Source organism: Ostrinia nubilalis, chromosome 16, assembly GCF_963855985.1.
Source record: "Ostrinia nubilalis chromosome 16, ilOstNubi1.1, whole genome shotgun sequence".
Lineage (NCBI taxonomy): Eukaryota > Metazoa > Arthropoda > Insecta > Lepidoptera > Crambidae > Ostrinia > Ostrinia nubilalis.
Window position 1 is genome coordinate 10,028,318 of NC_087103.1, and position 15,482 is coordinate 10,043,799.

At 42.4% G+C, this 15,482-nt stretch overlaps 1 protein-coding gene and 1 pseudogene across 1 annotated transcript; one reads left to right on the forward strand and one right to left on the reverse strand.

Moving 5' to 3' along the window:
* The first annotated feature begins 762 nt into the window (after positions 1-762).
* Positions 763-13,657, forward strand: LOC135079539 (putative odorant receptor 92a). The gene is made up of 7 exons (XM_063974191.1): positions 763-772; positions 4,401-4,566; positions 4,643-4,739; positions 4,835-4,936; positions 12,148-12,236; positions 12,738-12,801; positions 13,583-13,657. The coding sequence occupies exons 1-7, from the start codon at positions 763-765 to the stop codon at positions 13,655-13,657; spliced, it is 603 nt and encodes a 200-aa protein (XP_063830261.1).
* Positions 5,219-12,111, reverse strand: LOC135079361 (uncharacterized; annotated as a pseudogene).
* Positions 13,658-15,482: the final 1,825 nt, after the last annotated feature.

A 15,482-nucleotide genomic window follows, 5' to 3' on the forward strand; every position in this document is an offset into this window, starting at 1 on the left:
ATCTCCATTTTTGTATAGCAAGTACTTGCCCCACCTATTTGTTAATTTGGTATCGGTAAGTATTGTATAAACTATCCCATAGTAATAAACATCTTTCATTAGCGAGTCCCAATAAAAAGCCGATCACTAAAACGTAATTCCTTAATTTCTCGCTCCTCATCACACCACATCAGTAATAAACCAGTCAGCGAATTATCTTTACGGTATGTCCACTAAGACAATCAGTCTAGTACCAATCTAGTTTTGATGCACAATAAAATGGCGATACGTAAGCTGTACTATTAAACAAGCCGTCGCAAGGAGGCTATTTTCCTTCCCAAGCTAAGATAAAGTGGCTCCTTAGGGATGACGGTTCTGTTTGACTTCCCAACATGGATAATTTGAGGCTAGAATGGACTTGGATGATCCGAAGAAATCATAGTTGAGAATTTGATTTGGAAGGGTTTTTTTATCTTCTTCTTGTCGTGTCGACAACAAACCTACACAGAGTCAGCCCAAAACTCCGGTGGTTTCTTTATTATTTAGATCTAGAGAACTTTGAGTACCTAACTAAAGTTATGACGCGACTTTAGGTTCATGATATAGTCGAAACAGTCCATGTTTCTAACTCTCTAATCCTCTTACCCAAAGTGAGATGGCCATGTGACCACGGCCACAGACAAATCCTAATACTGATACATATTGAATCCTGTAGCAAATACTTTTGAAAATCGTATAAAGGCTTCATTCTAGTGCTAAAGAGAAGGTCATAAAAAGCCCACAATGTACTCAGGTAGGTAGGATATTAAAATTTACAGTACGGAATTATGTTGTATGTACCTAGGTAAATATCGTGTTGCTCTGATTGTTTTATTAAATTATTTTTATTCGTTATAATTTTACCACATCCAGATTCTCTATTGAGCCAACGCCTTCCGATCTTGTCGTATTGTTTTGACCTCTCGCCCTTTAGCTTTTATTAAAGCCTTTTAATGTAAACCAAAGGCCACTATAACGAGATTTTGAAAGGATTGATTAATTTCACGAAATCACGATCATAAAAGGAACTTAAGATGGACCAATTAAGGCTCCATTTCAAAGAATTCAAAGTAATATTCGGTCTTTTAGTAGAAATGATGTTAATTACCACAAACTATTTAGTCGGAATTTTAGGTTTATCCCTTTTAAATATTTATGATTAAAGTTTCTGCTATTACTTTAATACCCTTGTCGTATTATAGGGTAATTAAATTTTGTACTGTATTAGGGACAAAATAGCAAAACTTTAAAGGAAAATTTCCTTGTTATTCAGGTCTTTAATATTGAGTTTTCCAGATTAAAATGTCTCTACTGAATTTCAGTTCTGAAGCAAGCATAACGTTACTTTAATTCCAACCTTTCACGATGTACTAATTTCAGCTACCGTGTAATAATTTCAACAAGGAAAAAATACTTATTGCGCACCGAAATTATTGCAAAATATATTTTAAGTTGAACATCCTTTGAAAGACACGTACTTCAATAAATGTGAAAACTGCTAAAATAAGGTATTTACAACGAAATTTGTATGCGATGTGGAAGTAAGTAGAAGAAAAATCCGAAATTATGATAGGGGTTTAAATTTTACATTACGACACATTCAGCATAAAATAGTGGATGAGTTTTGTTGGAATCTATACCGTTGTAAGTTAGCACGCATCCCAATGACACACCTGGGACCTCACATTTGTCATAATATACGATTATTGCGATAATATTCAACATTCATTCAAATAAAACATGTGCTTAGGCGGGCTTTGGTTTTTCAGAATTCAGAATACAGCGGCATTTTACAGTGATATGATTTTTCTTTTGCCAAAAGTGTGGCTTATTTTATAGCACCATTATAATCCATTTTGAAAGATATTTTGCATTTATCAAACACTTTAAAAAAATAAGTAAAATCTTTTCTGCCTTTGAAATGTTAGGTTTTAACAAAGAATAAGCACTTTATGTATTTACAGTACTCAAGAGGTGTCAATGAGTTAATTTTATTACATTACTAGCTTTCCGCCCGCGGCTTCGCCCGCGTGGAATTTTGTCTGTCACAGAAAAACTTTATCGCGCGCGTCCCTGTTTCAAAAACCGGGATAAAAACTATCCTATGTTCTTTCCCGGGACTCAAACTATCTCTATGCCAAATTTCATCAAAATCGGTTGCGAGGTTTAAGCGGGAAAGCGTAACAGACAGACAGACAGACAGACAGACAGACAGACAGACAGACAGACAGAGTTACTTTCGCATTTATAATATTAGTTGGGATTGGGATAATTTGTATGTATTAATGAATAAGAAATATTATTCATCCAAATATGAAGGTTATTTTTCCATCACAATGTTTTCTTATCCACTGAAAGAAATTACCACACCACTTATGTCGCACGTAATGTTTTAGAACTGCAAGACTTTTTGAAACTAGATTGATCTTGTTGCTAAACCGTTGAAGACCTCCTCCAGTATTTTATAGTAGGTATAGCCTTTGATGAAGGCTATACTGAAAAACCGGAGGGCATAATGTGTTTACGAGGTCTTTGTCAATACAGACAGCAATATAATTATTCCTCACTTTGTTTGCGCTAAGCTATACGATCGCACTTATTCGCGATCCGATAGTAAAATTGTTCACGGAAATTAAGTTCAATTTCATACTACAAGTAATAACAAACACTGCATGAGATTTTTCGTTATACCGTCTGGATTTTACAGGGGTAGAGACCCATGTTTATGAACAACTTTCAATATTCATTTAGTCCAATCTACTTAACGTGAATTTATAGAACAGCTGTTCTTTTTTGTGATTTCAGAGTTAGTAAAATTTACCAGACGTAAAAAAAAGGAAGTATGTACGTACATAATATTAATAACCCCATGCCAAAATATAACCTCATTTCCAGGTTACATTTGCATACTTATACGTCACGATGGTGGATGCATTGAATTTTATTTCGGTCACTTCATTTGCATAATTTTTATGATCCTACGTGATGGTTTTATTAATTAAAATGACAATAATTTATAACAATTTACTGATCTCAATGAGTGCACAAATGAAATATTTTTTCGTCATACTTAATTCTTATAGATTTTTAAAGTAGGTGTAATACAGTAATATTTGAGAGTTTAAGGCTGAGTTGCACCACCAAACTTTGACCGTAACTATAACGATAACCGGTGGTTTTTGTATGTATTTTGACGTTTTTACAGTCAAAGTAAGATGTTATGCACATTGCACAATCTGATACATTTAAATAGTACAAACTTCCGATAGGTACAAAATAAAATAAATGTATTTTTGCAATCCTATCTAACGTGTTAAAAAACTCATACAACTACGCAACAAATTAAAAGTCAACAGACTGGCTATTAGCTCTTCCATTGAACTTGAATGAATATTTTTTGATTGCTGAAAAGTCAATATTAGTTTTCAATCAATTGAAAAACCCTTAATATCCTCATACGAGGATTGAAACTCAGTTAAGCAACACATTTTAGTCACCTTGTCTATATTATGAAGATGGACATAACTTCTTACAATGAGTTATTTAAATTAGTACATTTTAACTACTGGATACTTGGAATAGATGGGGCTAAAATTCATTACAGATTTTATTTGATTGCAGCTGTGTATTTTCCCATTCTTTTGGAAGAAATAGGATTTGTAATCTCAAAGTTTTCCACCGATAGTTTTGTGACTCTCCTGGGATTAGTACCTTGTATTTGTTATTGTATATTATCAATGCTAAAGGTACTAGCTGTAGTAATGAATAGAGAGAAAATTGTGGAAGTGATGAAATGTGTAGAATCTTTGTATCTGAATATATGCAAAGATGAGAAGAAAAAGAAGATCGTATCCAGCGAAATAGTGTTTGTCAAAACGTTGACAAAATATTTGTTTTTATTGAACTTTTTGTTAGCGTCCGCTTACAATTTGTCGACTTTGATTATGATGCTGTATTACTATTTAAGTACGAAGACAGTGATTTTTGCGTTGCCTTTTGCTATTCTTTTGCCATTTTTTACGGATGCGTGGATACCATGGTTTTTGGCTTACATTCATTGCATTGCGTGCGGTAAGTACTAAACTTTAATTGAAATGAGAGTTTGTTTTGTTGTGTTAAATATTTTTGATACTTTTTAAGTCGAGGCAGCTTATATTATTCTTCCTAAAGTTCAGCCTTATATGGCATTTATGCCTGTCTAACACGAACTAATAAATACATAATGATAGATAACACAGCCCACGCATTTCACCAAGAAATTGAAACGTTCTTTTCCCATCGAAATTGGCTCTTTTTACCAAAATTATACAGAGATAGTTTTGACCTTGCCTTTATGCATTTTCTGTGATCTGGCAAAATCAAAAACATATTCATTGTTTTAGATTACATCTGCATAATATACATGATGACTGTAGATGCATTATACTTCATGTTGGTCACACATGTCTGCATCAATTTCATGGTGCTATACGACGATTTTCAAAATTTAAAAAACAGTAATTTTGCTAACCTCAACAAATGTATACAGAACCACCAAACCATCATAGAGTGAGCATTTTTTAAATATTTTTTATCATTTAATAGGTTTTTTGTTTTGCTTTATTGAAAAGAATAATTATTTCAGACTGTCAGAACATTTGGATGCAATATTTAGACTGCCAAATTTTTTCAATATTCTGGTTGGCTCTTTTGAAATTTGCGCCCTTGGATTTTGTATAACCGTATGTATCACTTATTTTGGTTAGTTTGTCTTTTCAAATATGTATTTCACACATGCCCAATAACAAATCACACATGTATTACCTACCTATTTTAGGTTGGAAAATGGTCAGATTTACCTGGGTATTTTCTGTTTTTATCCACTGTATTAGCTCAGATATGGATGATCAGTATTTTTGGAGACAACATTATTTCAAAGGTAAATATAGAAAACCTTTTATAGACTTCTTTTTCGTTTTATTTAGCTTTATGTATTTAAGATACGTAAAGAGGATTTTTTGAGTATTAATTTGTCTTTCATATCTACTTTTACGTTATACCTACTCTTTTGATTACGAAAAGGGAATTGTGGTGGATTGCAGTGGACTGTATGCGTTTGTGTGTGTTCGAGAGCGCTGACCGGACGATGATGACTGCCGTTGAGAGCTCGCCCTTACTATGTCAGGCGTAGTAGGTGCTACTTGCAGGAATAAAACCACTATTTCACTTGCTGAGACTTCTCGCGTTTATTATTCGCTTCCTTTTCTCAGTTCTTGCTTCTTCAGATCACTTGTTGCTTGGAGCACTTGTTCTCTGAACTGAACAAAACAACACAACATGCCAGCTGGAGCGGTTCATTCCGTATTTATGGGGAGCGGCTATCTCCGTCCCGCTTTCACACGCTATTGCTATCCCTGTCTTCGGGAAATCCACAGATTTTGCTAATTTTCTCCAACTGGCAGGTAGTTTTACAATGGTTCCTTATTTTCTACAGATGCGTAATTAAATTATCTACATTATACAAAAAGTTTCATCTCAAAATTCCCAAAATTGGCGAAGTTATTGACAAAAAACCTAAAACGGCTCTCTTTACGGTATTGCCTCGCGCAACGGACCATCCGTGCAAGACAAGGACAAAACATATTGCTATCTCACGCTCTAGAATGTTCGAAGCGAGAGGTCCGATATTTCTGTCTCGTTTCTTCTCTATTTTTTCCTGAACATTCCAGATTTTCCAGAAAAGTGTGAAAGAGAAGCTATTTTGTGGAAGTGAGAGATCAGATAATGCAAGAAAGAGGCCTACCGAGTGAGTAAGCGAGAGAGCCTGATGGTTTTCGCTACGGTATTGCCTTTTTGGCGAAAATTTCATGTTCATTTTCTTAATTACGAAACAGATTAATTAGCTAGTTTGCACTATTTGACATGATGCTGCCAACATTAATCTTGACTATTATTGACGTCGCTAACATTCTCCCCCGCAGTGCGAAGCACTCCTTCCTCCGGATGCGACGTCTTGGCAGGAACCAGGACTACCACTCGTCGCGTCGGTCGCCGCAGCACTCCTCCGGGTGTTCGCACGTCGAGGATTCTTACTCTGCCGTCCGGTCCAGGATACACTCGCAGCACTTCCCCTCGTGGCCAAGTGTTTCTTGGTAGCGTCGCGTCGACTATTAATACGACGTCGCCGACTTGAGGGTCTTCGGTCTCCCGGCCGGCTATTTTCCTCGGCATCAAAGTTGGCAGGTATTCCTTCAGCCACCTTTGCCAGAAGTGGTCCGTCAAGCGCTGCGCTGTCCTCCAGTTCGCCCTCCCGATGAGATCGTGGTCTTCAAACACGCCCGGCGCCATTGCTCCGCAGGATCTTCCGATGAGGAAGTGGTTCGGCGTTAGGCTTTCTTCGTCTTCGGGATCCATACTGATGTGGGTAAGGGGACGTGAGTTTACGATATGCTCCACTTCGAGGAGGAGCGTGTGCAGGACCTCTTCTGGCGGTGATCTTTCTTTAAGAATGGTCATTAATGATGTCTTTACCGAGCGGACCATTCTTTCCCAGGCGCCTCCCATATTCGGACATCCAGGTGGGATGAATCGCCATGTGATTCCTTCCCTTGAGGCGGCCTCTTGCAATTCTCTATTGGCCCCCACGAAGTTAGTCCCGTTGTCGCTGAAGATTATCTTCGGCGTCCCTCTTCGTGCAGCCATTCTTCGCAGGGCCATGATCATGGAGCTGGTGCTTAATGAATTAGCCAGCTCCAGGTGTATCGCCCGGGTCGTTAAGCAGGTAAACAGGGCTCCCCATCTCTTCTCAGTTCTCCTCCCGATCGTGACTTGCATCGGGCCGAAGTAATCCACTGCCGTGCAGGTGAAGGGTGGTTGATGATGCTGCAATCGTTCGGCCGGCAAGTCTCCGGTGGGTGGTATTTGAGGCTCTCCCTTGTGGACTCTGCACCATTGACACCCATGTGTGATCCATCTTGTGGTGCTGCGCAAGCCGAGTACCCAGAACTTCTGCCTTATTTCGTTGATTATCGTTGCGGAGTTGCCATGGTAGAACCGTTTGTGATAGAACCCTATGATGAGCCGGCAGATTTGACTTTTCCCGTCCAGTATGATCGGGTTGGTTCGTCCTTCTCCCGAACCAATCTTCCTGGTGCGCGTCCTCAGTTTTAGGATTCCGCGGCCATCCAGGTATATGTCAATCTTCTTTAGTCGGCTCGAGTTCTCCAATGGCCTCCCTTTTTCGAGGCAGCAAAGTTCTTTGGAGAAGCTCTCCTGCTGGCTCCTCTTGATAAGCTCCTCTTCTGCCCTATGTATGAACTTATCTTCCAGCGTTAAGAAGACCTTTTCTTCTTTCTTCTCCCGGGGGACGTGACTCGGTGTTTTCTTCCATCTTCGGTGCCTGACGATGTGGACACTTCTTTTTTCCGCTACTCTTCTTTTTAGCAGGTCGATGAACTGGAATATGCGCGCTGTACTGCGTAGCAGTCGAGTCCAGTCGGAGAATCTCTTCGGGTCCGGAGTGACTTGTGGTATGACCTTCAATGTGGCAACAACTTGGGGATTCTTCTCTTCTCCGGTGAGTTCTTCTTTGACTTCAAAGCGTCTCGCCGGCCAATCTTCTTTGTTTCCATATAAGAAGGCGGGACCTTTGAACCATCTTGCGTTTTCATCAAACTCGTTCGGAGTGCCTCTTGTGGCATCATCTGCGGGGTTTTCCTTTGTCGGCACCCATCTCCAATCTTGAATTCGCGTCAGCTCTTCAATTTCCGCGAGGCGATGGGCCACGAACGTCTTGAATTTCCTCGGGTCTGCTTTCAACCATTGAAGGACGGTGCTGGAGTCTGTCCAGAAGGTCCTTTCTTCAATCTCCAAATCGAGCTCCTTCTCCACCGATGAGGCAAGTCTGCTGCCCAATAATGCTGCTTGCAATTCCAACCGTGGGATAGACACTGGTTTGCTAGGAGCTACCCTTGCTTTCCCAGCAATCAATGCGACGCGTATCGTGCCGTCTGGGTCTTCCGTTCGCCAATAGACGGCTGCGGCGTACGCTTCTTCACTCGCGTCGCAGAACGTGTGGAGTTGCCCTCTTCTGGTTCTTGGCGACAGGCACCTTGGGATCTTCAGTTCCTTTAGTACGGCGACGTCTTCCAAGTATCTGATCCATGCGGCGACTTGTGGTTCGAGAATCTTCTCGTCCCAGTCGATCTTGGTACGCCAGATCTCCTGTATGAGTTTCTGGCCCTGTATTAGGATCGGCGTCGCGAAGCCCATGGGGTCGAACGTAGACATGACGGTGCTGGTGACTTCCCTCTTCGTTGGTACTCTTTGCCCAGCGAGTACTTCGGGCGGAGTGTTCCTGAAGCCCACGTTGAAGGCGAGTGCATCTTCTGTGATTAGCCATCTCAGCCCCAGGGTTTTCTCTTCCTTGCCCAGTTCGAGGACTTCCTCCTGTCGCTGATCTTCAATTCCTTCGAGAACGGTTGGTTGATTGCTCCCCCATCCTCTCAGGTGGAAGCTCGCCTTGTTGTGGATCGTCTGTACCTCTTTCGCGATCCGCTTGGCTTCTTCTACCGTTGTGAAACTTTGCAAGTAGTCATCCATATAATGGTTCCTCCGTATTGCTGCCACGGCTGCCGGGTGTTCCTCCTTGAAGTCTTCTGCGTTCTTGTTCATGACATAAATTGCCGTAGACGGTGATGACGTTGCCCCGAAGATCACTGAGGCCATGCGGTACTCTTCCGTCTTCCATCAACCTGCTGTGGTGCACGAACTTGACAGGGACACTTCCTCCGGCGTCGCATCCGTGTAAGACCCATCCCAAGCTGGTCAAGGAGGCAACTGGTTCGGAGGCCTTCCCTTTGCGTAGTCTCCGTGTGACTATGAGCCCCCAGTTATCTTGCCCGATCAGTAGTTGTGGTTCTTCCTTGTCGTAGACCAGCTTGTCCTTGATCTTCTGTAAGTGTTTACACTTTTGAAGCATTCTTTCTTCGACCCCTTGTTTCGCCAGCTTCAAGTTGTCGATAGTTCTTGCTTCCATGTTGAGCTTATTTCTGCAATGGACCACCTTGATCTTCATGTTGATTTTCTGGGAGTTGCTCTTCTGCATACCGTTCCCCCCGACCATCTCGATGGTGATGGCTTCCGGCTTTCCTTGCGCCCCAATCTTCTTTGCCACTGATGAGTCCAGCAGCGTGACGGTGGACCCTTCGTCCAGGAGCGCGAGCACTTTTGCTGTCCCTTTGGGCCCGTAGAGGTTCACCGGCGTCATCTTCAAGTAGGCCTTTCCGCAGCTCGTGGTGTGTACCGACGATACAACTCCTTCGGCGGGCTTCTCTTGAGTCTTCGCCGCTGCGGGCTTCTCTGAGTGAAGACTGATGTGATGCCATCTCATGCACTTCTTGCATGGTTGTGCCCGACACGTGTTCCTTGAGTGCTTGAAGCGCAGGCATTTGAAGCACATTCTTGCCTTCTTCACCATTTCCCACTTATCTTCAACACTGGCTTCCTTATATTTCTTACATTCGTACAACCAGTGGTCCTCACGGCACTCTGGGCACTTCTTCGCGTCAGTCTTCGGTTCTTCACGGCGTCCTTCTGTTTGTTGGACATGGTGAACCGGCCTCTTGAACATATTTCTCTTCTGGTCCCAGGACACTTCCGGGGGAGCGTAATCACTGTTAATATCTGCTTCAACTTCCATGAAGTCATACATGAGTTCGAGCGCTGGTTTTCCCTCTGCCCGGCGCTCGCGTTGGTACATCAGCCACCGAGATTTCATGGTCGGCGGCATCTTCTCTATTAGACACTCCACGGCCCCTGGTGCGCACAAATATTCTGTCTTGCCGAGTGCCCTGATGGTGGCCACGGCATTGCGGACTCGGCTGGCAAACATGCAGATCTCCCCTGATGACTCGTTGACCCTTGGCAGCCTTTCCATCTTCTTTAACTCCGCCAGGGCTATGGCTCCAGGTCTGCCGAACCGGACCTCCAGGCTCTTCATCAGCTCTTCCGGATTCTCGGCGGTGAACAGGAGGCTCTTGACTGCCTCCCTTGCGTGCCCCTGGAGACACCTTCGTAGTCGCGCCAAATTCTGTGCCGGCGTGAAGGAGCGCGCGGTGTCTTCATATGACCTTCTGAACGCGAGCCATTCTTCACATGCGCCATTGAAACTTGGGAGGTCGACCAGTTGTCTTGTGAGGCCACCCTCTGCCCTCTGTGACAGCTTGGTGATGGCCATGGCTAACTCTTGAATGTCTGTTCTCCCTTCCGTAGGTAGCGGCTGTGGCGGCGGCGGCGGCAACACTTGCGGCGGCGGTGGCGGCGGCAGCGGTAGAACTTGTGGCGGCGGCGGCAGCGGCGCGGCGGGCGGCGGCGGCGGTATCGGTTGTAGTTCCGGCGGGACCCTCTCGGCGATGGTGTTCGAGTGGTCCAACCAATTTTCGACCTGCATTTGCCTGTACTGCACTTCTTCTGGATCCTCTTCCATGTCGGAATCCAATTGGGCCAACTCCAATTCCGCTTTGGCAACTTCCAGTTCCTGGCGGGCCACTCTTAATTTGGCCTCTATTTCTGCCCTTCTTCTTGACGAGCGGACGGAGCGCGTGTCCTGATTCACTCGTGACAGTCGCGGCGTTTGTTCATGCACTTGCGGCGTGGGTGGCGCGTACTGTCCTTCAACAGTCGGCACGGTGGTCACCGTAGTCGCGGGAGTCGCGGCGGCGGCGTTGGCGGCGGCGACGGTGGCGGCGGCAACATTGGCCGCGGTGGGCGTGGAGGCGGCGGCGGCGGCTGCGGCGGCGGCGGCGGCGGCGGCGGCGGCACGTCTCTTCTCTGCTTCCGCGATACGGGCCCTTAGTGCTTCGTGTGGCTTCGTGACGTCGGCGGTTATCTCCTCTGTGTAGGAGCGCGGTGCTGGTTCCCCTCTTCCCAAATGCACGCCGGGCTCTCCCATAACCCGGGTGCTAACAGCCGGCGCGGCGTGGTCCCTGGCGATGCGCGGTGAGGACGCGCCCCCGGCGGGATACGGGGTCAGCGTTGATGAAGTATCCGTGGTTTCCGTCGGAGTACTTCCTCCATGAACCGGCGGCGACGTAATTCTCCCTGCGGCGGCGGCGTTAGCCGCGGCGGCGGCACCTCGTAGCTTCTCCGACCTGGTGACAGGCATCTTCGCTATTCCCGTAATCCGGCTACTCGAAGGACCAGGAAAATGTGGTGATCCGGCTCGAAGGACCAGGAAAATGTGGTGGATTGCAGTGGACTGTATGCGTTTGTGTGTGTTCGAGAGCGCTGACCGGACGATGATGACTGCCGTTGAGAGCTCGCCCTTACTATGTCAGGCGTAGTAGGTGCTACTTGCAGGAATAAAACCACTATTTCACTTGCTGAGACTTCTCGCGTTTATTATTCGCTTCCTTTTCTCAGTTCTTGCTTCTTCAGATCACTTGTTGCTTGGAGCACTTGTTCTCTGAACTGAACAAAACAACACAACATGCCAGCTGGAGCGGTTCATTCCGTATTTATGGGGAGCGGCTATCTCCGTCCCGCTTTCACACGCTATTGCTATCCCTGTCTTCGGGAAATCCACAGATTTTGCTAATTTTCTCCAACTGGCAGGTAGTTTTACAATGGTTCCTTATTTTCTACAGATGCGTAATTAAATTATCTACATTATACAAAAAGTTTCATCTCAAAATTCCCAAAATTGGCGAAGTTATTGACAAAAAACCTAAAACGGCTCTCTTTACGGTATTGCCTCGCGCAACGGACCATCCGTGCAAGACAAGGACAAAACATATTGCTATCTCACGCTCTAGAATGTTCGAAGCGAGAGGTCCGATATTTCTGTCTCGTTTCTTCTCTATTTTTTCCTGAACATTCCAGATTTTCCAGAAAAGTGTGAAAGAGAAGCTATTTTGTGGAAGTGAGAGATCAGATAATGCAAGAAAGAGGCCTACCGAGTGAGTAAGCGAGAGAGCCTGATGGTTTTCGCTACGGTATTGCCTTTTTGGCGAAAATTTCATGTTCATTTTCTTAATTACGAAACAGATTAATTAGCTAGTTTGCACTATTTGACATGATGCTGCCAACATTAATCTTGACTATTATTGACGTCGCTAACAGGAATTGTAAAAAAATATTCATATTTTTCAGAGCAGCGAAATTAACGATGCTGTTTGGAAATGTTATTGGAACTCTACAGACGCTAAGACTCAGAGAATATTTTTACTGATAATGTTAAGGTGAGCAAGTAAAAAGTTTTGTAAAGAATTATTTTTAACGATGATCCATAATTTTCAAGTTTTCTAAAGATTAATTTTTAACGATGATCCATAATTTTCCTGTTTATTTCCCTACAGTAATTAAGTTTATCTTTCACATAATTTTCTGAAGTATCAACTTAGTTTTGTCAGCTTGTTAACGCCCGTATTCACAAACATTACTATGAGTTCTCACAGTGCGCGTGGACACACAAAGCCACGCGTGAACCAATCATAGAGCTCTACTCAACGCTCTGGTGAACGACGATCTGGTGAAGGTCGCGGGAGGTGCCTGGATGCGAGTGGCGCAAGACCGGTCTTTGTGGAAATCCTTGGGGGAGGCCTTTGTCCAGCAGTGGACGTCTTTCGGCTGAAACGAACGAACGAACGAACTCAACGCTGTGCGTTCGATTTGCTGCTTCACTTAAGGAAACATCGTTTGTGAATACGGGTGTTAGTTAATTATGTAAATATTTATTTCAGATCTCAAAAACCGCAAAAGTTGACGGCTTACATGTCAACAATCTGCTGCAGTAGTTTTATGAAAGTACGTAAAATGTAACGTTCTTCTTCTTCTTTTCAGCCAAATGACGTCCACTGCTGGACAAAGGCCTCCCCCAAGGTTTTCCACAATGAACGGTCCTGCGCTGCCCGCATCCAGGCTCTTCCCGCGACCTTTACCAGATCGTCGGTCCACCTAGTAGGAGGCCTCCCCAAAATGTAACGTTACAGTAGTTGTTTACTCTGAAGCAAAAGCTTACTGTTTGACATGATAGTGCTTGTTTAGGGAATTTAGTCGAACAATGAAAAGATTTGATTTTGGAATATTAGGTTTAGGTATAGATTTATCAAGTTTGAATATAAATACAATGCAATCAAGTTAGTAGTTCGGAAGGCAATAGAGGTCTGTCGTTGGAGTGCGAATTTGACAGCTCGGCGCGGGAGCGTCCACGTAACCCGCTGTGATTGGTCCATAGATAAGACTCACACAGCAGCGACATTATGGCGTAGATAGTGCTTAATCATGTTCCCTTCGATATGAAAACGAGTTCAAAATATGAAAACGAGTTCAAAATATGAAAATTAAAATACTTTTATTAAATAAACACTTTACAATGCTTGTACTGATTCCCGTATAACTAAGGCTGGGTTGCTCCATCTTAATTTAACTTTGATAAACGTCAAAAATCTGTCAAACTCCATACAAAAAGCACCGGTGTTACGAAATACTTAGCCTAACATTATTGCTGTTCTTAATTTAGAATTTACAAGATTTCGATAATCGTTATTGATACCTACTTTTAAAATTATTCCTTTTTTACTTTCAGATATTGAATAATTCTTGGTCGTATTTCTCTATACTGCGCAGTGTGTACAAGCCGCCGGAAATTAGCAATGGATAAGTAAAGAAAGTAATATCGGTATTACATAAAAGAGATTATATTAAACTGTTCTTATTTATTAATGATACTTTTTCACGAAAGGATTTATTTTAACTTTTAGATTTCTCTAGAGTTAGCTAACAAAGGCCCGTGACTACGAGAGTGAGACTCTTTCAACTTAGAGGTACTGGGTTCAGTGCCCATGTGCAATTAAAACAATAGGCTAGTTTCCTAAAAAAATTTTTTTAGTCCGTCATGTTTAATATCAAAAAATATTGGACACATATATTTTTATTTGTCAATCTAACAAATAATTACATAGTTATGGTGCGTTGAAGTTCCGCACGACGTCACAACGTGCGGCACTTTTATGCACGCATTGACGTCACGGGCCTCATCTTATGAACTTTGGCGCGCTTTATCTCTTTAAATTTTCATTAGTTTGAAAAAGTGAAAAATACGTGTAGAGTATTTTTTGATAACTTAACTGACGGACTAATTAAAACTCTTGCTTTTTGACCCAGGAAACATCCCTATTGATCAAACTCCGTAACATTATTTAACTGCTGGAAAAAACAAGTATTTAAAATTCTATGTAGCGTTTAAAAGTTACGAAATACGTTATGATTACCTACTCACCATAATGTTAAAAACGTGCTGTTTTTTCACGTCAAGGTTAACACTGTGGCACCTTATTTATCGTCATAGGTTCGATTTTGCAACAAAAAGGTAAAGCCTGATGTACTTGCAAACAAATCACGTAATGGCGTTGCGGCCCAATAGCCAACCTCAACTCGTTGTGGTCTGATACAAGAGCCACGATTTCGCTCCGCTGTTTTCAGAGGCCCCAAATACGATGCTACATTGTTTTCAACCGACTTCAAAAAAGGAGGAGGTTCTCAATTCGACCCGAATGTTTTTTTTTTTTTCTATGTTTGTTACGCGATAACTCCGCCAATTATGAACCGATTTGAACAAATCTTTTTTCGGCGTATAGGTAATACCTCAAGGGTGGTCCCATTTAAATTTAATAATAAAAAAAACAACCCCCAAGGGTGGAAAATTGGGGATGAATTTTTTATACGCAATATCTCCGCCGATTATAAACCAATTTGAACGATTATTTTTTTGTTGAATAGGTATTATCAAAAGGGTGGTTTCATGCGAATTTGAAGAAAATATTTCACCCCCAAGGGTGGAAAATTGGGGATGAACTTTTTTATACGCAATATCTCCGCCGATTATGAACCAATTTTTTTTGGTCTCAGTGTACTGCCTACCTTCAGTGGTAACATCAAGGTAATAATTAGTTAACTAAAAAGCAAGAAATAAGTAAAATTGTATAAAAAAAAATAAAACCGACTCCAAAAAACCTACACTAAAACGTAGAAAAATAATTACTAATTACCTACTTATTTATTAGGACGAATTATTAATATTTATGTAAATGTGTAAATTTACAAGTAACACATAAATTTGATACGATAATAATCCACTTACTAAACTATGTATTTAATAAAAAAAATGGGGCTTTCAGGCCTACAATGTTTAAAATTTATTACTTTTTGTTTGCATTTTTATCTCTGATCTAAAGTACTTAGACTTTGAAACCAGTGCCTCTACCATGAGTTTACCTACCGAGCACCTCGCTATCGAGGACGTAAAAAAATGTATGGCAAATTGTACAGCGCCTCTAGCGGTTAGTAGCTGAACCACAGCAAAACTAAAAACACTACCATGAGTTCATCTCAAATCGTTAGGTAAAAAACCTATCTAAATGAATACGATAGCGACTAAAGTTTTTATTAAGTTTCATACAAATAACTTACCATGAGTTGCAATTTTC